This window comes from Glycine soja, chromosome 5 (genome assembly GCF_004193775.1).
Source record: "Glycine soja cultivar W05 chromosome 5, ASM419377v2, whole genome shotgun sequence".
Lineage (NCBI taxonomy): Eukaryota > Viridiplantae > Streptophyta > Magnoliopsida > Fabales > Fabaceae > Glycine > Glycine soja.
This window is the reverse complement of record NC_041006.1, coordinates 42,293,003-42,315,906: the sequence shown is the minus strand read 5'-3', so window position 1 is coordinate 42,315,906 and position 22,904 is coordinate 42,293,003. Positions and strand designations below refer to the sequence as shown.

At 30.2% G+C, this 22,904-nt stretch overlaps 2 protein-coding genes across 2 annotated transcripts; one reads left to right on the top strand and one right to left on the bottom strand.

The window, feature by feature from the left end:
* Positions 1-5,959: 5,959 nt before the first annotated feature.
* On the bottom strand, positions 5,960-11,332 carry LOC114413532 (mitochondrial-processing peptidase subunit alpha-like). The gene is made up of 13 exons (XM_028377992.1): positions 11,108-11,332; positions 10,466-10,726; positions 10,090-10,386; positions 9,843-10,010; positions 9,541-9,708; positions 9,367-9,447; positions 9,120-9,186; positions 8,739-8,836; positions 7,892-7,964; positions 7,170-7,240; positions 6,979-7,028; positions 6,369-6,481; positions 5,960-6,285 (listed from the first exon to the last, which is right to left on the bottom strand). Exons 1-13 carry the CDS (start codon positions 11,144-11,146, stop codon positions 6,236-6,238), a joined length of 1,536 nt encoding a protein of 511 aa, XP_028233793.1. The 5' UTR covers positions 11,147-11,332; the 3' UTR covers positions 5,960-6,235.
* Positions 11,333-17,027: 5,695 nt separating this feature from the next.
* LOC114413531 (ATP-dependent 6-phosphofructokinase 7-like) lies at positions 17,028-21,599 on the top strand. Its single transcript, XM_028377991.1, has 14 exons — positions 17,028-17,396; positions 17,472-17,518; positions 17,596-17,635; positions 18,189-18,251; positions 18,353-18,490; positions 18,667-18,825; positions 18,919-18,972; positions 19,140-19,208; positions 19,313-19,442; positions 19,547-19,812; positions 20,304-20,352; positions 20,470-20,624; positions 20,786-20,931; positions 21,300-21,599. Exons 1-13 carry the CDS (start codon positions 17,295-17,297, stop codon positions 20,927-20,929), a joined length of 1,416 nt encoding a protein of 471 aa, XP_028233792.1. The 5' UTR covers positions 17,028-17,294; the 3' UTR covers positions 20,930-20,931; positions 21,300-21,599.
* The last annotated feature ends 1,305 nt before the right edge of the window (positions 21,600-22,904 follow it).

Sequence of the window (22,904 nt, the reverse complement as noted above, 5' to 3'; positions counted from 1 at the left end):
TGACCGCAAAAGCAATAAAGCAATAAACGGTCACATAGCTGTTATTAATCAAAGAAAATCATATATATTTGTGACAAAAATTTATACATATTAATTATTAATGTAAAAGACATTTCATCCGATCACAAATTATCATATATAATAAATTTATCAACTAAAGTAATTAAAGTGATAATTTTTTACTGATTGATAGTTAATTACACCCACAGTATATATATGACGATTTAACTCATAATATACGTCGATTAAACTCAAAGGGAAAAAGAAATAACCCTAATAAAAAAAGCTCTAATTAACAGATTAGGAATAAGTAGTTTAATAATAATGGTTACAGTTTAACCATCTCAACGTGAAAACTCACTTTCTCTTTTTTGGTTAGAGTTTTACATGGTTACATGTAAAACCTCACTTTCTCTAAATACGTGTCAGTGTCACACGGCTTAGAACATAGAGTGGAGTAGTAAAGACAACCTGGGCAGAATTAACAGTCTCTGATTATTCTCACATATATATAACAGATTAATGTCAGAGTGTAATATATAAAGCCAAATTTTTAATATGTTGTGGAGAGATAGAGACACCCGGATAAAAAAACGGGAAAAAGGATGATAGAAACTCACATGGGTATTGAGGTGGAGTGCGCGCAGATCATGATGCTTTGGCCATGAATGTTTTGCGCTCACACGCAGCGAGATGGGTTAGGAGCTTGCTTGATAATCAAGGAAAATGAGCAAACGTACTTGATGGACCACCACCTTCTCTCTTCTAATTAATTACTTCAACTTATGCTATATAAATCCTATTTATATATAAAACATGCATAAACATGTACATTTGATCAAATAAAAGTACAGAAATCGAGCTAGACTGTAAAGTCGTGGCTTATGCTATTTCAACTAAAACTATAGGCTCTTCTAAATTTCATGTAATTTTATCTAAGTGGAGAATTACTCTTCCATCTTTACAAAATTCTATGGTAAGTTTCATTAGGAGACAAGCAAATCATATGCATGTAGTCCACCTTCGATCGGCTTCAAAATTTTACACTAGCAACCATGTTTTTAAGTATGTTTCAAATTGTATTCTCTCTTCTATTATGAATGAAACGAAGTAAGTTTGTTATTGTCCAAAAAAAAAAGTACAAGCGAAAATGTCTTAGAGCACAAAATTGCGGTGTATTTTTTGAAATGTATTTATAGAGAATGAAAAGTAACTCTGAGATAGAAATAGTTATATACATACGTACGAAGTGAATGTTTTGGTGTTTAAATAATAATGGAATTGAAGTCCGAGACAATTGACAAATAAGAACAATAATCCTGACTACATATAATATTTTCGATGATCTCTGTATCTTAACAAGGATTAATCTCATCTATCATTTAGGAAAATAACATCAATGTACATTAAAAAAAGTCCATAAATTAATAAATGAAACTAGCTTGAACTAGAAGCCGAATAATTTACTGTTATCTCTGCAGAATATCAAATTAATGGATAGTTATAATTTTTTTTTAGTACTATTATGTTCCCTCTTTTTTTGTCATCATCTTTGCCGCCTGTGTTATTTCTATTCAGGGGCTGTCTAAAGTATTGGTCAGTCGCACACAACTTATGTAGTTTCACATAATATAAGAACTAGCATGATGAAGTAAATCTTCAGCATTATGTGGGTCCGGCCTTCAGCATAAAGTAACATAATCAGATGATGGTTAGATTTCACGTTTATAACTACATATTCTTTGGTGTAGTCAAGATAAAAATGATGGAGGGGCCCTAATGATGTTTTCAGTATACATAGATTGCGATGATGCCTCCTTGTCTTCGCAAATTTCAAACTTTTATTTTATTTCAAGGAGCTGAAAATGAGGAGAGGGATCAGAATTTTCACCAAAAAGATCAAGAGACAGTCCGGAGGAGTGAGGAATATATCCTATGTTATGGGTAGAACATAGTTAATTAACTTGGGCCTAGAAATTAGCAAAGGTACCAAAAAAATATTCTTAAACATCGTTTCAAATATTTCTTCTTTTTTGATATTATTAATGATAATTTGTTTGAATTAGGATTATTATAAATAATAAAAAATTAAATATTTAAATTATTAGTTTAGATGAAACAATTTTGTTCATTAGGTAGTTGTTTCAAATATTTTTCTTTGTAACTAAAATTTAAGTAAAAAAGAAAAAAAAAAGGAGAATTGGATTGTTTTATTATCCATTTAAATTGACCTTTGACGAACCAATCCATGGAGCCCACATGTTAATAAAGTTCTATGTATCATATATCCCCCGGTTCGCGATTGCAATGGAATGCAATTAATGCATAAATATTCCACTGTTAATTTATAATATTTGTTATTTATATATGGCTGGTAACACAGTTCCGGGAGAATATAACCAGTTATACTAGTTTTAGTTATTATACTCGGAGGATTTAGTTTTATACACATTCAAATATTCCAAAATACTCTTTCTTTGTTCTGCATAATCCACCTTTAAGAATAATTCTTATAGGACTGCAATTATTGACACGGTGTATATCAGTATACCTATATTCCAGATTACACAAAAGATTTAAGTATTTAACTATAAATACTTTGTAAATTTAGCAATTCTTGCACTTGCACGAGTATTTATTACTGGTCTAGGTAGTTTATTCAATTCTAAAAATCTAATTATTTTCAACCAATAGAGTTGTTATTATCATCATTAATTAATCTAATATGGGAGACAAAAAAGTCGCATCATGAGGATTCTCATAAAATAAGTATAGAGTAATTAATTACAAGGTAAAATAAAAATAAGAAAACATTGCAAGACAGCAGAGCAAGCAATACTAAATTGGGGACACATTCATCTTATTTGCCATCCCTACCCATGCCCACAGGCCTTAACATGGATTAGGATTATTAATTATTATATCATAGTTACAATTTTACATTTCTATATTTATTGTATTTAATAAATTTATAGAGATTTTTTCCTCATAATTGTTATTAATAGTAGTATAGTAGAGATAATAATAGTAATTAAGTGAGAATTGATCTTGTGCAGTTGTGCTATTAAAAATATGCATCGTTACGTTCTAGTTATAATTCTTATATTATTATATTTATATTGTATTTAATAATTATTTAGAGAATTTTTTCTTATAACTATTGCATAAAAAATAGTAGTATAACCATTCTTAAAATTTATTAATAATTATTTAACTGTTCTTAAAATTATAAGAACTTTTTTTTTTCATTGTTTGCCATAAATATTTAGAAAAAATTATATAACCATTATTAAATCACATGAGAAATGTTTTCAGATATAGTTTTTGATAATTAAATAGGCAATAGTTATTTAATATTTTTAGATAAAGAAAAATTTGGGGAAAAAATAATAGTCTATTAGTTTTTTTTTAAACTTTTGCATATAAAAAATATAAACTCTCAAAAATTATAAAAATGATTTTTTTTATCAATATTGATCATATTGTTCTTTACCAAAAAAAATCTTTTTTTTTTGTCCTCATTTATAAAAGTGTCAAAATGAGTTTGAAATCAACCTGAATAACACGTGAATAAGGTCAGATTGGGTTATAAACTATTGAGCCTGAAAAATTGGGCAAATTAGACATAGGCTTATGAAATATGGACTTGAAAACAACTTGCCTATTTGGTCAATATTATTTATTATTTTAATTTTTTCTTGATAAAATTTTTATAAATTTAGACTTGAAATTTGATACAATCCAATGGGTCAAGCCATCCCAACAAATCTCTAACCCATAAGAAATTCAAGTTGGTGTAGCTTGCTTTCACACCTTGGCCCAACATGTTTTGGTCCAGCGGCTTAATTTGTCACCTCTATTGTTTTACTAAAATAAAGATTATATATGATATTTTCATAAATAAAAGACTAAAGAGATTATTTGTTTTTTAGTGATTAAAAGCAAACATTGTCCTATTTTTAGAGACTAGAAATACATTTTAACCTTTAATTTAAATACAAAACTGGCTAGTATAAATAACTTCATTTCTTTGTTGTAATTTTAAAGCCAAAAAAAAGTTTTTTTACACATGAAATACATTGTCATAAGAATACTTTTCACCCAACATATCCTAACATAAAAATTATCCCATATAATCAATTATAATTATATTTATAATCGATTATCAAAATAATATATTTTTACAAATTTAAAAACACGCAGAAGTTATACCATCTGAGACAAACCCAAAATCCAATCATTAGTATATGATTTTTTTAATAGTATCTTCTTGACGCTAAAGTAGGATTTCAATGAATTTTCAATTTTTCTTTTTACAAAATTGTTAAGCAGATTTAAGTTTTCACCATCACCCAAAGATCTCCAAAAGGTAAGAGGTCAAGTACTTCTCTAACTTTTGTTGAGAACTTACAATGATTTTGACAAGGAAACAACATGATCTCGTTTCATATTTCATATAATATGCCTAATTATATATGTTTAGTGAGCGCCCTTGTCGGCAATGGGAAAGGAATTACTATAAGGGCCCCTATTCTCATTATTTCTTTTTGCTAAAAGAGAGGACATGTAATTAATTTAACCCATCTATGGATTGTTTTTGACATTGACGTCTCTTCGACTTTCCTTGTGAAGTGTAATTCTTTGTTGGGTGAAAGGTGTAGATGAAAACTTTATTAGGGAGCACAAATTCACAACATTCGAATTAAGCCTCCACGAATATGCACTTGGTTAAGTGATCCAATTTTCTAATTAAAATTAAGAACAATTATTTTCAAGAGCTGTCTTCTTTAAAGAAAAAAAATTGGTATTGGTAACTACAAAAGTGGGAATGACCGCATGAAATATGGTAAAGAATATCTGAAAATGTTGATTGGTTTATCTGATACTAGATAGCTTTCTTCTATATTACTCGTCAAAATATAGTTCTGACTAATTGGAGCCAAGGTACCTTCTCGGCAAGAGCAACATGTTACAAGTACAACAGAAAGAGGAATAACATAGACATGACATGTTTGGCAGGAAACTGTTGAGAATATATTTTAATTATAGTCTTAATAGACTTCTAGCAATGACATTTATACGCACATGTTGAAGAGAATCAATCATCAAATCAATTAATTAGACAATTTATGTGTAATTGGCTATATTTAATATAATTATTGTTCAAAAGTGTTTAAAACAATAAATCAGTTAACTTTTCTTATTTCAACAAATAGTTGATTTTTTTAATCTTACTCTTTCTGTTGTTCAAGAAAAAAAATATTGAATAATCTAAAATTCGATCGAAAAATAAATAAAACCTGATAAGAATTATTTCCTCTAAGATCGAACTCAAATACTATTTCGAACTCATACTATTTGATATTCAAAATTGTCTCAGTCACGAAAATATCAAGTTATATGTTTTGTAAAGAACAGTGCAGATATGTGAAACATACCTAAAGCCTGTACTGTATGAAAAATTTACAATAATTAAAATGTAGTCCAATGAAATGAAAGTAATTATGACACGCTAAATTAAAAACTATGGTGCCAATTACATGGATAAGTCATATAGACATCCAAATAAGCCTTCATTAGTTAGCCAATATTGATACCGACGACACAAATCCAACTGATGGGAGAATCGAAACTGCAGTGGTTGAAAGAATTTAAACAAAACAAAAACATTTTATTTTCAGTAAAATTAAGTGCTAGCTATAATGATTTTTTTTATAACGGTTCCGTGTAATGATTTTAAGTTTTAACTAAAACAAACATGCAATAATTATCATAACTTCCGTGGGGCTATAAAGATGACATCATAAGATAGAATGAAGGTATATTTTTTTTCTTGGTTCACGGTCACAGATTAGATGAAAATTAGTCAATCCACACAAAGAAGACGCCAATCTACAACTACCTTTCGCATGTCAACTTGTAGAGGATCTATGAAAAAGGACAGTTTAAACCGTACCAATGGATAACAACGATATTCGATTATGATTTGGTTTCCCAAAGAGATTCAATCCAAAAAATAATCCAGTAGTTTTAAGTTCAGTCCAAAAAATAGTCATGTGAGAACTCTCAGATCAATGTTTATGTACCCAGAAATAATGAGATGTGAAAATCACTAATTTATTGACTACAACAAGGATAGTTAGGAAGTTTAACTTAATTTTACACCTTTCATCCGTACAAGACTTGATTGTATATAAAGAAGACTCAATATGATGGGTGGATGAAAGCAATCTCATTAGGCACGGAATTTGAGACTCACTGATTCATAGCTTGGAACATAGAGAACTGCAGAAAGTGGGGAGGTAAGATTAAAACTCAAGAACAAGATACAAAAACAATCAAGGAGAAATTTTCACAAAAACAAATACCATCTCCATATGATGCCATTGTGAGAGGAGAACAAATGAGCTTTCGCGAAATTGAAGTGATATCCTTCGAGGTTACTTCATCCACTGCCTTCAAGAAATCCTCCACAGGTTTCCTGAGTAGGGAGAAGACATCCTTTAGCTACAGGCAATATAGCATTTCGAGTATAAAACAAATGCAAGCAACAATAGGCAACATTTTGTACAAAAACTAACAGTGGTGTCAATCCATATTCAGCATATAACTTTCAATTCCACATGAACAGGAATATGGAGTCTCCAATCTAAAAGAATACTAAAGCAATGGCCAAGCCTATATCTTTCTATAGGTACAATAACACGTTCAATGCTAATTTTATTTTTTGAAAAAATCAAACGTATATTTCACCATCATGTCCGCACTCTTATACTCATTGCAGAACAGAATTGCAATACACCAAGATACTAAACCACCAAAGAAAATGAAATGCTGAAGAGGAAAACAAACAGAAAAAATCAGTAAACAAGCCAGCAAACATGTATGCAAGGAATTCATCCAGAAACAAAAAATACCAGTTAGGTAATTACTAAAAGCTCAAATTAACTGAATTAGAATGTCCTTACTGAGCCATACCTCTCACCATATGTCAAAATTTGTCTTCCTATATCTTCTGAAACAACCATCTGAAAAAAACATAAAGTTCAGTAGTGATTAGATAGTTACCAAAAAAAAAGCACAATAAGAAAAACTGAATGAAAATTGAAAAATAAATTTTTGCCATTGTAATTTCCATATAAAATTTCATTTGAGATGTATTTACTTACTCTTGATTCCAAATTCATCAAAATTGCAGATTTGGTAGCCTGTTTGGCTCGATCCAGCTGTACCTGGTCAACTGCAGATAGAAACCAAAAGGATAAGTGTAAAACTACCAATCCAATCCTTTGTTTGTTTATATGGAAATAGAGATGAAAGAAATGGAAAGGGAAATGGATTGAAATATCAAATTTCTACTGTTCGGTTGAAAGGAGAAATTGGAAGAAGGGAAATTTTCTATGGGATGGAAGACATGATCTCTCTTTTTATTTTTTGTTTTAATTTCTATAAAAAATATTTATATAGCATAAAAAGTTGAAAAAATAATTTATGTTTAAGGGAAAAAACAATGAAGTAAAAAACTAATTTTTTTAATTAGATTAAAATCATTTTTCATACAATTTATTTATTTCTACTCTCTTTTCCATCAAACTGAGACAAAGAGGAGAGTCCCATTTTCTTTTAGTTATTCAGTTAAACCAATGATTTATTATTATATCATAGGGGGAAAGCCCTCTTTTTCTCAATGATGCCTTTTTCAATCATCCAAACAAATGAAGAGAGATTTCTTCACTTTTTTTATCCATCCAAACAGCAGATTTTTTCTAGTTTATTTCTCTTTTATTTCTATCCTTCTTATTTCTTTTCTTTGTATTATACTTCTAATCCAAATGGAGTATAAAAGTGATAATCAAGAAGCAAAATACTAGTCAAGAGCATAACAGCAAACCTTGTCCAGGAGTAGCAACAGCAAGAATCTCATTAGCAGCTATATCAATGGCTTTTGATACAAAATCTGAGCCCTAATGCATAAACACAAATGGGGTCACAGATTATTAAAAAAAATTCTGACACTAATGTAGATTGACAGATAGTCATAGTCAAGACTCGAGCAAGGAACAGATCACATGGATCATATCCACCATATGTATATAAGCTCAACAATTCCAGGCATTTTGGAAAGTAGGGAAATGGCAATTTTGGAATGAAAAACACTTTCCACTTTCTTGGCAAGACAAAAATGTGAGAAGGTAAAAAAAAAAAGTATTTGTTCTCACTAGTGAATAGCTTTGGTTGAAAATGATTTTCATTCCAACCTATATTTTCCACCTTCCTACTTGTCATTGTCACCATGTTATGCAAAGATCTATGAATAGCATGTGACATAAGTTCTGCATATGGATATTTATATTACTTTACTGTAGAGATTCCAGGATTGATAATTAAGGATTGCGCAAAAACTCATCTAGTCTAAATAAATCAACCATACATAATAAGCTGAAATCTAGCCCAAAAGACACAGCACAAATCTGTTAAACTTAAACCTGCCAAGCTCATTTATAGAATAAGGCACCAATTCTCGTTCATCATTAATACTGGTGATTTAAGGGGAGTTAGAATTATTATACAGTTGTTGAACTTGAAAGCATGCTGAAATTTTGGTTCTGGTCTCTTTCATTACAAGGGTTTAATAGGATCACCCTCAACTATGATACATTCAAAAATTGGCAGACATAAATATTCCAATATATCCAGAAACCATAATTTCATAATGGACAGGACTCAAAGGGGCTTACTGTTGTAACTTGGATACCAAAAATGCCAGTGTCATTGTAAATATTGTTGAATGCTGAAATTTCATGAACTTGTGGATATTCATTCAGAACATTTTGATCTGCATGTGATAAAACCAACAATGTTAAGGTGATACAATTTACGAACAATCAAAAGAATACATTTTTTGGGGGAAGAGAGGGAGCACATAAAATGCTTAGTTGCACAAAGATTGTGCAATAGAGAAAAGCAAGTACAAAAATTATACATCAAATATTGAGCATCACAAATAATAGTTGTCATTTACTGCAGTCTTATATGTAACTGAGTATCAGCCATTTCATTCTCTGTTCCTAGCTTCAAGTAGAAAGTTAGAAGAGACTGAATATTTCAAAATAACTTACATAGCCGTGAATACATCCCTTTACCAGGTCCACCAGCTGAGAATGATCCACCGCCTCCCAATAGCATCTATAGTGAAATGAGAAAATACAGTAAAATACAAACTTAATGAATCATATTGTAAAGAGTAAACATACTTTAAGAAACCAACTAGACATACATTACACTGATATATTTTAAGCCACCTTAAAAGAAGAAAAGGAAATTTCAAGTGCAGAAAAGCAAGAAAATATAAGACATTATCAAAACCTGAAGAACAGTCAAAACCATAGCATCCTTCAACTTATGCCAGCCACCAGGAAGTTCAAATGCTAGAGCAAAATGGGTCCTCTGGTCATTCAAGGAATGTTAGACTTGACAAATTTCATCCCAAAAAGTAAAAACCTGATGTGTGAACAGAAGCTATATTTTTCTATTGCATACCCCTGATTCCTTTTGACATCTATAATCACCACCAGTATACACTGATTTTGGCTCCTCTGGACGCGGGACACTGGGTAGATCAGACAAAAGAGGTTCTGCAATAGATAACAATTCCTCATGTTCAACACCAGATGCTGCAAGTACTATCCGAGGTGCCGTATAGTTCTCCTGATGTTTCATAAAAGTATAAGTCTTATAAGAAAGGTAAAGAACATCTTATAAAGAATCTTTAAATTTTGAGAGACAAATGAACACGTATTAAATAATTAAGTAACATATAAAGATTAATTATGAAGACTTACAGCAACAAACTCCTCCAGAATTGTACTATTTAGTCTATTTACTGCTGATTCTGAAGCTAAAAGAGGATTTGCCAAGGCACCAGAAAAACCAGCAGAATGAATTGCTTCCAAAAGTAAATCTTGAGGATTTTTGGAAGCTTCACCAATCTCAGCCTTCACTTTCAGAAGCTGCATATAATTGCAATATTAGTAAGAGAAGCTATGACTAAAAGCATTCTTGACAGGGAGATGGAGATTGGAAAGGTACCTGCTCGTTAACCTCCCAATCAAGGAAAACAGGATTCCTGACACAATCAACAAGCAGTTCCACCATTTCAGGAACATAGGTCTTCAAAGCATCAAAAGTGTAACCCATCTGCTCTCTAGAAGCTGAGGCCTGCACATTGCCACCAATTGCCTCTACCTCACGAACTACCCGAAAGTGACTCCGGTTTCTAGTGGTCTTGAAAGCCATTCGTTCAAGCAGATGCGTAGCCCCAAAACTTATCGGACTCTCATATATTGAACCACAATCTACATATAAACCTATTGACGCAGTGGGACTCTGAAGAACCAGAAAAATGTTGTCATTATTATATTTAAATGTTAGACATTTTGCAAGGACATCATCAGATAATTCATACCGGTGATGTTTCAGAGGCCACTTTGAGTCCATTTGGGAGTGTAGTAATAATAGTTTTACCCGGCGCAACATAATCAGGCAATGGAGGGGGAAGTGTAACGCCTGGAAGTGGAAAACCCAGAGATGGTAAAGAACTGGTTCGGTCTCCAGTGAGCCATCCAAATAAACCACCCAAACCAGAAGAAGAGGATTGTTGCGTGGCAACGGAACTTGCAAATCTGGCACTGGCAGGTACCCTGCTGCTGCTGCTGCACGAACGGGCCTATCCGAAATCCAAACTATCAGACTGACAATCAAGCTCAAAATCTAAAATAATTTTCTAGGCACAGTAAATCAAGTGATAACGTTTGAAAAAAAAAACAGCAGAAGCACAGAATCACAGAATGTAAATTATTTTAGACTTTCAGCCTGAGCTACTACACTAGCTAATGCAGTAGTTAACAGGAATTTCGAATCGTAATGCAGTAGTTGTTAAACACAAGTCCGAGAATACGGGGAAGAGTTGTAAAGGGACTAATCAACTGAATAAAAACTAAGTGCTGATTTTGTTGTAATAAAAAGTAAGTGCAGAGAACGGTGAGAACTAGGGCACAAAATAATTGAAAGACAGAAACATATGAATAGAATTAGGGAAGATAGTAACCTTGATGGCCCTAAGACGTGAAGCAGCGTTTCTGTACATGGCTGCCGGTTGATGGCAAAGGCAATAGAGCTCAAAATCAAAGTAGTGATATTTGATTCTTCTTCTGCTCGAAGCTTGGGACAGAGAACAAAGAGGCTTAGCCGTCGCTCTGGGACTAGTCAGTGTTGTCTGTTCTTCGCTTTTTCAAGTCTGGGCTCTCTAACACCAACCAAACAAGGTTTTCATGGCTCACCAAGGTTATGTTGGCTTCAAAGTCCAAACTTGAGAAATTAGTTTATTAATTAATAAGTATATTTGGTAAAACTATGATTTATTTTAAAAAAATAATTAGAAAATTGGATAAATATATTAAAGATAAAAATATAAAATATAAAAAACTAAAAGATAAAAGTAGCATTTCAAAAAATATTAAAATTTATTAAAAAAAATATGTTTATCAAACTGTCAAATAAATTTTTCAATAAAGTTAAGAATGTTTAAAATCAAACTAAATTGTTCGAAATCATCAAATTAATTAAAAAAAATCAAAAACCAAAAAACTAAAAAAACTTAAAAAATCATATAATTTTTTGGTTTGGTTCGATTTTTTAATCTTATTATAAAAAATTAAAAGAATCTGAATAAACCGTATATTATAAATATATTGATTTTTATTACAATTATTAATTATAAATATTAAATAATTTATTACTTTTCATTTACTTTATAGTCAAGATGTATATTTTACTTTCATATGTGAAAAATGTATTAATATTGTTAAAAAAATGATATTAAATATCAAGTAAAACATAAATTATTATTATGCTACAAAAGAGTTGATAATGTTAAGTAAAAGTAAAAATAATAATTTTTAACTAAAATATGTTAAACAAGATTTAATGAAAAAATAAAATTCATTTTTTAAATAATATAACATAATAATTATGTAAATTTAGTTCATAAATTTTAAAGTATGATAATAGAATAAAAAATAAAAAAATTATCAAACCAAATCAAATCAAATTGCAAAATTTTGATTTGGTTTAATTTATATTTGATGTTATATTTAGATTAAATCATATTTTTATTTTATATTTGATTTAAATGATTTTTTTGTCTAAAAATCAAATGAAATCGCGTCAACACTCCTAAAAAAAGCTGGCCACTAAAATGTCTTGTTAAATATAGCCTAAGTCTAAAAATTATATCTAAAAAAATTTCATTTATAAAATTATTGGATATAATTATTTTTTTTATTTATATTTTATAATAATAATGTAATTATAATTTTTATTTATATCAATAAAAATAATAAAAATATAAATGCTTCAAAATAGATAAATATATCTGATAAAAAAGTTTAATATAGAAATATTGAAATTCATAACATGCTTAAAGAGTATATAAATGAGAAAAAACTTATATATTTTCAGGTTTAAATATATTTTTTTTTTCTTAATAAATTAGCAAATTAAAAAATATTAATGAAATCTTATCCTTTGGTAACATAATTGTTAATTAATGTCTAAAATTTCATATTCTTTTTAATAAACTAAAAATTAAAAAAAAATACCAACATTCGAGTAGAACTAAATCTGATCTCCTTACTTTCAAGCCTTGTTATGAATGAAAAATGGTTAAAAGATTGAAAATCCTATATTTAGATAAATGTATATCAATTTAGTCCTTTTATAAATTATTAATGACATAAATCAGATATTAAAATCAGTAGCTAAAATAGTTGAAAGATTGAAAATCCTATATTTAGAATTTATAGTTTGAAAAAGAATCGGTGATTTATATTTGAAAAGTCAGATATATATCTTTTTAACAAGACGGAATAAGCTTTTTATTTTTCTTTTCCGTTCCAAGTGTGTTGTTTACATTTGAAGAATTAATGTAGTTCATAACATGCATGCCATAAGGTTTGGAGTTTGCATGCGCAGTTGCATATGCGTTAGTATAGATGGTAACCACTCGTGAATCAACTTTGTTTGGCGTTATGTTGTGTTGTGTCTGTGAACTTCCTGGCTTTTTCTTATTTACTCTTTCTCTAGTCACAACTTCATGTGATTCATTGCTTTTGTGAAATTGTTCTGTCAATATTGAAACACTACTTTGTACACAGCTGTGTTACACTGCTTTGAGTCATTCTACGAGTCGAACTAATTAATTTAGGAGCATGATCTCACTTGCGGTTTTAAGCTTTTTTTCAAAAAAAATGAGCTACTTTTTTTAAAAGCCAGAGCATTTCTTGATTGAAAGATAGAGACTTCTCAGTATATTAAAATCTTTTATTTTTTTGTGTGGAAAAAGAGCTCTTTAAATATTTCTAGTACTGTTTTCTAATTAGAATTAATATTTTACCATAGTCATTTTATGTAATGAAAGTTTTCATTAAAGATCAATGTAGATTATCGAGATAAAATTTGAATTCTGATTGAAGAATAGTACTAAAAACACTTTTGAAACTGTATCTAATTTTTTTTCCTAAAAAATTCAACATAAACACTTATCAACCGATTAGTGTTGATATATTTACACAACAAAGAAACAAATAAGTTTTTTTATCAATCACTACGATGATAATCCTACGTGGCTATTAGAGTTAAAAAGAAGAAGTCGTGTATGATATTTGTTTCTATTTTCTTAAAAAAGTAAAAGTAAAAATATTTTTCTGTCAAAAAAGTTATGAAAACAATATCTGAGTAGTCTTTTTTATTTAAAAAAAATCAAAAATTATTTATAATTTATTTTTTTTAATTTGGTCCTCCTATTTTTTAATTTCACAAATTTAGTCTTTCAATTATTTTTAACGAATTTAATCCAATAATTTTAATTTTGCAAATTTGTATCAACCATTAACTATATGTCAAATTGATAACGAAAGTGAAGAACTAGCATAGCAATATTGCTCATTTGTCTGCCGTGTTGTAAAAATAAGGGTTGTTTTTGTCTTAGTTACACTTTTAATTTCTTGCTATCTTCATTTCTCCGATTTGGTATCCTCTCCATACTGTTGCTATTTTGTGTCTCTAGTTATCTTATATCTTATGTGGTATTATATGTGTGATGTGCCCATGTTTTTTTGAAGACCAGTAGTAAGAAAAAAAAAAATGAGAGTTGGAGTGTCATTGTTTAAGCTTCATTTTTTCACGTACAGTATGTGTTAAGGACAATGTAATATTCTCATATTAAGAATGTCAAAAAAATAATGGTGTAAATTTTAATACAATATTAGAGGACAATGTAATATTTTCATATTGATTTTACTTATTTCATCTTAAGAATATGTCTAGTGAAAACTTGAATCATAGTTTGTCATGTTATAAAAAATTAATCACTTCTACTGGATCCAATTCTCGTAATTAGGTCATAAAATATTGAGTATAATGGTAAACCAACTATACTTTTTAGAAGATTAGATTCTGCATTCAAAACATTACTTGCAAAAGAGGAGGGGAAATTGCTCAATGTAACAAATTTACCCTTACTCCAATCGAAATACATAAGAAATAAAAGGAAAAAAATAGTGCTGCATTGTGCCATAAATTAGTCCTGATTGGAGTTAACGTGTCCTGCTTTATTCCTTTTCATATTTGTTTTTGGTCTTAAATCCTTTTCACAATTTATGGTATTATCTTTATGTGAAGGGGAACTTTTATAGTCTGGTCCATGCTAAGGAAACTAAAAAAAAAATGTTTGTAAAAGTAATGAATCTTAAAGGAAAAAGAGGGAGGGGGTGCCTCCCTCTACGCACTACGACTGCATTAATTCAATATAATTTCGTTTTAATGGTCTAAACAAATTTATTTAAATTTTTTGAAGGGTTTAAGAAAAATTTTATACAAATATTATTACTATTATGCAAAAAAATATTCCAGTAGTAATAATGGTCTTATTGTCCGTCATTGAGAAGCAAGAGGCAACAAAGATCCAGGAGAGGCGACGCAGAATCGTTTGGGAATATTCTCTAAACTGTTTAATGAAATGAGGCACACACGATATTTATAATATATGTCTATAGACAATAATATAAAATAAAAAACTTGGTTTATATTTATAATATCTTTATATATATATATATATATATAAACAATTAAATAATTTGATTTGATTAACTGATTCATTGCTTGATTTAACTTTTTGTTGTAATTTTTTTATAGAATTATTAACTGATTATTATTTTTAAATTTCTATAATAAATAGTAAAAAATATATAAATAATTAGTTTAATTTTGACATGCTTTATTGCAATTATTTAATTTTTAAATTGATTACTTAATTAAATAAATCATTTGGGTTAATTAATTATTAAGTAAATTACAACTATCACTCCTCAGGTTAGCTTTTAATCATTCAATAATATTTATTTTTGAATTCTTAAAAAAATTCTTAATATTTAAACTTTCGTTACACTGATTCCTCTTTTAGGCGTAAATTAATCGCTACATCGGTCCTCCTCTTAGCTGTAAAAAATGTTTACATGATCCTCCCCTTAGGAAAATCAATGTAATGTAAAAAAATAAAGGAATGTCAGGTATAATAAGAATAAATTTCAAGAAGAATATGTGTAATTTACTCTTAACTATTTGATTAATTATTTTTTTTTCAACAATTTATTTACATAAATTATTTACATATTATTTTTTAAACTAACACACATAAAGCGTATACATGATACTTTATATTGTTAACCAATTATAGATCACTCTAAATATAATATTTATGGTTTGATGGCATTGCCTATGAATATATTTAAGTTAAATTCTTAATTCATATAACATAGATATTTAAATAAACTTGGAATTGCGTTGAGTTTTTGTAGGGATAAAAAACTAGGTTGAATTGTAAATAAATTTAGAAATTATTCCCATCTTTTACAAATCTATTTTAAATAGAGTTTAACCTATCTTTTTTCTTCAGTTTATAAGAATATTAAAAACTTGTCTTGTTCGATAGACGATAAGTCATCTCATGTCCAGCCATTTATTTCCCTTTGTGCTTCCCAGGCATAAATAATTCCATTGTGATCCCTTTATCATGTTTGGATTTTAGATGCTAATATTTATATAATTTATTTGCATGACAAGCAATTGTGAAAAAATTGTCTAAGAAATACTACAATTTGGGTGAGAAAATGACTCTGTGAGTTCAATTGTAAAGGTGGAAACATAACACTTCAAGTAATTAAATCTAAAACTTGATATTGAATGAAGTGTACACCAAATTCTATGCGCTTAGTATGCAGGGTCGGCCAAACCCATTTTTAAGCTTAAAGTGAACTTTGATATGAGGGTTTTTTTAAAATTAATAATTAGAGTATCACCAACAAACACTCATCCCATTTGATACATAGAGTCTTTGTTGCCAGGGTTAGTAGGCTAGTCTACAAACAAGATGTGGTATCTCATATCTGAGGCTCCTCAAGGCCTTTAGGTTGAGACATGAATATCATAATATAGTTTCATGGAGATACATACTTAGGAAGACATTGTAGATGTCTAGTTATCATACGGATGTCCTAATTAAAGAGACAAGGAAATTGTAGCAAGAAATATTTCAAAGATGCTTACCTCGATTTTATCTAAAAATCATGTTTTAGATGGGAAGAATATGAGTATAACTCAAACCAAAAAAACATAGTACTGTATTTGACAAGCAAGGAGGGGATCTGTTTCTTGCGCAAAAAACAAACAACGTAAGCTAAAATTGTAACATATTGACCAATCCTAGCTACTCTTTCTTTGAATATATAGTATTAGTGAATGAATTTGATTGAAGAGGTGAGGCCGTAATAAATAAGAATTGTCCGAAACATGATGCTCGTGGACTACCATTTCCATCTCTGCGTCAAAGCATAGAGCTTCTTGGAAACCATTTTGTGCCACCTGTTTTACTTTCATTTATTTCAACCATAAAAAGAGATGTTGCTATTTAATTCAAAGAAAACCAAAAACAGCCCTGAGTTTCGGAGAACCTCGATTTGGGCACTCTCTATGTTTCCTATTTATATTTGATTAATATCACTGGTTCATTTTACAATGGTGAAGCACCTTTACTATAAATATAAGACCCTTCTCTGATCCACTCGTTACACCCTTCAACGTATCCTTTTCTTCCCTCAATTACAATTCACAAACACAATTAATCACATACAATACAGCATTTTCTCTCTTTACGCACACAGTGTTTGTGTTACGTTAGAATGGGTTCGTCGCCGAATTCAAAGCCTAAGATCATTAGAGGCACCGCAGGTTATGTGTTGGAGGATGTTCCACATATGGCTGATTACATTCCTGATCTTCCAGTACGTCTTTCACCTCTTAAAACTTGCTGCTTCTTCTACATTCTCAATTAAAACTATCATTTTTGTGTTTCGCAGACATATTCTAATCCTTTGCAGAACAATCCTGCTTACTCAGTTGTCAAGTAAGTTTCATATATTTCTTACTTTTTGCTTTGCATGTTTGTCTGATATTAATTTAAATATACTTGCCACTTCTCAGGCAGTATTTCGTGCACATCGATGACAGTGTTCCGCAGAAGGTTAGATTCTATTTCATTTTTATCTTTTGGGAGTCAATTGTTGATTAAAAGGGCCTCGAAAATCCCCACCACTCCTGCACTGATGAAAACATAATCGTGTCACGTTAATCTTATAATAACTTATAAAACCTATGTCGTTAAGGGTATATACCTCAACCATACATCACGAATTAACGATTTCTCCAAGTATGGAACATCATGGTATCCAAATTAATGAATAACCGCATGGACTGTTTGAATTGAATTGGAATGAACATAATACGTGTTACAGAAATCGAATTTATTCTGTCGCGTTAATCTTATATAATCTTGTAATAATAACATATTATAAAACGTATGTCATCACGAATTCACGATTTCTCAAAATATGGACATCATCGGATCGATCCAAGTGAATGGAAGGAAGAAAAAAAAAAAGTTAACCACTTGGACTAGTTTTATTTTATTGGAAAAACGGTGGCACGAGAGTTTCTGATAGGTTATTGTAAAGTTTCTGGAACGCTATTTGCGATTGAAGCACAAGTGCTTTAATTTATGTCATTTTTGCTGACAGATAATTGCTAATAAAGATAGTCCAAGAGGGGTACATTTTCGACGTGCCGGACCTCGTCAAAGGGTATGTTATGTTTCTATAATACCATGTGTGTATGGGTTTATCTCTTAAGGAAAATTCTTGTGTTTATGACCGTATGATACTGGATATATACATATATTCAGGTGTATTTCGAATCAGATGATGTTCAGGCTGCAATTGTGACATGTGGTGGTCTATGCCCTGGTCTCAACACCGTCATTAGGGAACTTGTATGTGCGCTATATCACATGTATGGCGTCAAGAAAATTTTGGGAATCAATGTAAGTGGATCTTATGGATTTCAAATTTTAATGATTTTCATACAAAATTCAAATGAATATATGTAATTGCAAATTAAAATGCAATCTGACAGAATACATCTCCAGCTAATAGTGCTAACTAATTACTTGAATTTTATTTAGTCTCGTTAACTAAAACATGATATTGTGATTTGAAGGGAGGATACAAGGGTTTTTATGCTCACAATACAATCACTCTAACTCCTAAAAGCGTGAATGATATACATAAGCGTGGGGGAACTATCCTTGGTTCATCACGAGGTGGACATGACACCACTAAGATAGTTGACAGTATTCAAGATCGGGGAATTAATCAGGTCTGCATTGCATTCTATTTATTACAACATATAACTTCATTTTGTATGTAGTAACATCAGTAGTCTAATAAATTACTCAATCAATTCCACCAGGTTTATATAATTGGAGGAGATGGAACTCAGAGGGGTGCAGATAGGATTTTTGAGGTATATATAATTTTAATTTTAATAATGAGGATATTAGACTTCTGTGTTTAGGAATATAACTGAGCTTCATGCACAAATACATACTTAATCACTGTTGATATTTGACATCTGTGATTGTGAAAATTGATTTCACCAAAGTAGCAAATGCATCCTGATTATCCACGCAGGAAATTAGAAGGCGTCGTCTCAAAGTTGCAGTTGTAGGAATCCCCAAAACCATAGATAATGACATCCCGGTACATCTCTTTTCTGTCCATTATCAATATCATGGATAGCAGCTCTTGCATTAGCACCATGAACTTGTAAAATGGTTTAATGCATGTTGTCTCTGGCTTAATAGGTTATTGATAAGTCCTTCGGCTTTGACACAGCTGTTGAGGAGGCTCAACGTGCTATAAATGCAGCACATGTTGAGGCTGAAAGTGGTGAAAATGGCATAGGTGTTGTTAAATTGATGGGCCGGTACAGTGGTAAGTTTCTTGAATGCCTCCACTGATCAGATTAATCATTAGCATCCTGTACTTCATTGACATATTATGTTAATTATTTTCTTGATACATGGTGCATGGTGCAGGGTTTATTGCAATGTATGCTACTCTGGCCAGTAGGGATGTGGACTGTTGCTTAATTCCAGAGTCACCCTTTCACCTTGAGGGTCCAGGTGGACTTTTTGAGTTTACAGAGAAAAGGCTAAAGGAAAACGGCCACATGGTTATTGTGATTGCTGAAGGGGCAGGACAGGAACTTGTTTCTGAGAGCATCCAATCCTTGCACAAGCAGGATGCTTCTGGAAACAAACTTCTTCAAGATGTTGGGCTATGGATATCCCAAAAGATAAAGGTGTGGTTTCTTGTTTGTTCCGTTTGTGCTGGATATCTCAAATGCGTTATACTCTTAATTCCTTTCTTGAATTCTGATTGAGGTCTGGCTTGTTTGCTTCCTTACAGCCATGTCCATCTAGGCTAGGCTACAATTACCTTCAATCCCTGCCCCATTAGTTTGCATGTTTGGAAGAAAGTTCAGAATCCATTTGATGAATATTAAAAATGTTTTCCATTGTTTTGGTTTTCACTTTTCAATTGATGACTTCGTTATGACATCTTGCTAAAAGTTGTTCTAAAGAAGCATTCCCATTTGCACTTGGTTTATTAGAATCTCAAAAGCTGCAACAGTCTTCAAGGATCTTGTGGTGGATACATGGTCGCCGATGGATGTATAGTGTGACAAAATATGCTTTATTCTTAAAATACAATATTTTGTAATTGAAGAAATTATTTATGAAGATATGTTCTACCTTTTATGTTAAGCATTTTAATTCTTTGATATTGCAGGATCATTTTACAAAACAGAAGACAATGACCATAAATCTCAAATATATAGGTTCGTTAAGACAAACTATACAATTATACGTATGTGTGCATGTTTGATTATATTTATGTATGCATTGCATACTGAAAGGAGGAAATCAAGCATTGCATTTTTTTTACTATTTGACAGATCCAACGTATATGATCCGAGCTGTTCCAAGCAATGCTTCTGACAACGTGTACTGCACACTTCTTGCTCAAAGTGCTGTTCATGGAGCGATGGCAGGTTACACTGGATTTACAAGTGGGCTTGTCAATGGAAGACAAACTTACATACCATTTTATGTGAGTTCGCATAGAAATGATTTATTTGTTAAAAATGTAGAGAATTTAAACTTTTCAATTCAAAATTAGTTTTCAAGTTTATGATTAGGTGAATGAATTTGTAATTTTGAGTAGAAAATTATAGAATTAGGAGCATTAATGTTGGTTGCTTTGTTATGCAGAGGATCACTGAGGGACAGAACAAAGTGATAATTACTGATAGAATGTGGGCTAGGCTTCTGTCTTCAACAAATCAGCCCAGCTTTACGATTGCTAAGACTGTCTCTGAAGAAAAGAGGGAAGAAGAAGCAAACGGCCATGAGTAAGGGTATTGTTCAAATAACCATTTGGCTTAGAAAAAAGTCGGCAGCATTTTTCACCCTGCTATATATGTACATGTTATTGTATTCATTTTATCTTATTATATCTTGCACTGTAAGTAATATATATATATATATATATATATATATATAATATGTTTGAGTTATTTTTTTGTCCTTCCAAGTCCAAAAGATGGCTGTGAAGAGCTCAGCATTACACGAGGAAGTATTATATTATTCTTTTATTATGTTTAGTCCCGTATGCTAATCATTCGAAAGAGTTCAGATTTATCCACAAATGAATTTTAGTTTCAATTTCTTATCCATGACTCACTTAGTGGTACAGCTTCTCAAGTATATAATTTGCTCAATGAAGGTGTTAGGACTTTGGCATATGAAAGACACCAATGTGGACTAGAATATCCGAAGTTTAGAATACCACGACTCACCAAATGTCAAGGTTACGTGTTGTGAAGGTTTCAACATTCAACTGCTGAACATGCACTGTATCTATCAACTTGGCTAAACTGGTTGAAAAGAGAGAAATAACTATGATGCACGCTAAAAGTATGCGACTTAGAAATTGGAAAACGTTTATACAAAGATCAAATATTTCGTAAAGAAATTACCCAAACCAACTTCCACAAGAATTAAATGCACGTTGATAGTTCCACTAGATGAACCGTCATCATGAATCGAGACTGAATTGTTATTTTCTTTCATTTATGTGCTTACATAATAATGGTTGTCAGCAAAAATAAAAAAAGGCTTTTCATTTTATTTCTAGCAGAATAATTATTTTTGCTTTAGTAGGAAAGTCAATTCGTAAGTATTTTACCAATAATTTTGATTGGAGGATTATTTTTCATTTTAACCAACTATTACTACTTTTTCGTCACCTATTACTTCCCTAAGTGTCTCATTTCCCTGTGTCAACTGAATCCGTAACCTATTGCCTAAGTGTCTCATTAGGAAGTCTTTCTTTTAGAGTTGAAAATTTAAGGTTTAACGGTAAAATTGGTCGTTAAAAATTTAAGGTTTCAAATATTGATTAGACTAAAAAGTTGATCAATATTTTTTTAAAAAATAAGAACATTAAAAATATTTGAAGAAAAAATGGAATCATAGTCCTTGAAATAAGAAACATACACATTTATCACTATATATTATATTTAAATACTCATTTAAATATTTGGTGCAAATTATTATATTTTCTCATAAATTAGAATATGTATACTGGTATAAGTTTTATTTTTATTTTATATATTATATTTTATTATATTTTGCACCAAATATTAATATAGTGTTAATTTTCACATAAAATTAAACATATATTAATAATATATTTTGCATCAGATATTCAAATGAATACTTGAGAATGTAACGATAAAGGAATATGTTTTTCATCCTAAAAAAATTCAAGATAGTGAATTAAAAAAATTAAGAAAATCAATTTATAGTGAAACGGACAAAATTAGGGGACATATTTTACAAAGCTAAAATTTAATTTCTGTAGTTTCTAATAAAAATACATGTTTCAATAAATCTATATGATTAGATTAATTTATGCATATATTACCAAGTACGTGAATTAATGTGGTCTTACTATTGCTTCCCGTAAAAATAAAAATACTTATGGCATGTAAAAAAAAATGCACACATTTCAATTATATTCAACAGTTTTCATGCATCTTTAAATCATACGAGTCTTAATGAAATGAAGGAAATGTCATTTTTCCATACGAAATAACATTAGTGAAAAGAAAAATATTAATGATGTTTTTTTTACATTTTTAATTCACTAATTTTTTTCCTCATAATTTTAAAGGCGAAAGGATGATGTTCTGGTCTAAGGTAGAAAAAAGTATGCATATTAAAAAAAGAATTTACATCCACCTTATTCTATCCTCATTGATTAAAGTGTAATTTTGTCACATTACTACCGAATTATTATTTTAGTTAGGTAATCTATAACTATATA

Coding starts and splice junctions, on each gene's coding strand:
- LOC114413532 (XM_028377992.1), bottom strand. CDS start 11,146: ATGTACAGAAACGCTGCTTCACGTCTTAGGGCCATCAAG. Junction 10,387..10,465: donor TGGCCTCTGAAACATCACCG/GTATGAATTATC, acceptor CTGGTTCTTCAG/AGTCCCACTGCGTCAATAGG. Junction 10,011..10,089: donor ATTGGGAGGTTAACGAGCAG/GTACCTTTCCAA, acceptor AATTATATGCAG/CTTCTGAAAGTGAAGGCTGA.
- LOC114413531 (XM_028377991.1), top strand. CDS start 17,295: ATGGGTTCGTCGCCGAATTCAAAGCCTAAGATCATTAGAGGCACCGCA. Junction 18,252..18,352: donor GTGCCGGACCTCGTCAAAGG/GTATGTTATGTT, acceptor ACATATATTCAG/GTGTATTTCGAATCAGATGA. Junction 20,625..20,785: donor AAACTTACATACCATTTTAT/GTGAGTTCGCAT, acceptor TTTGTTATGCAG/AGGATCACTGAGGGACAGAA.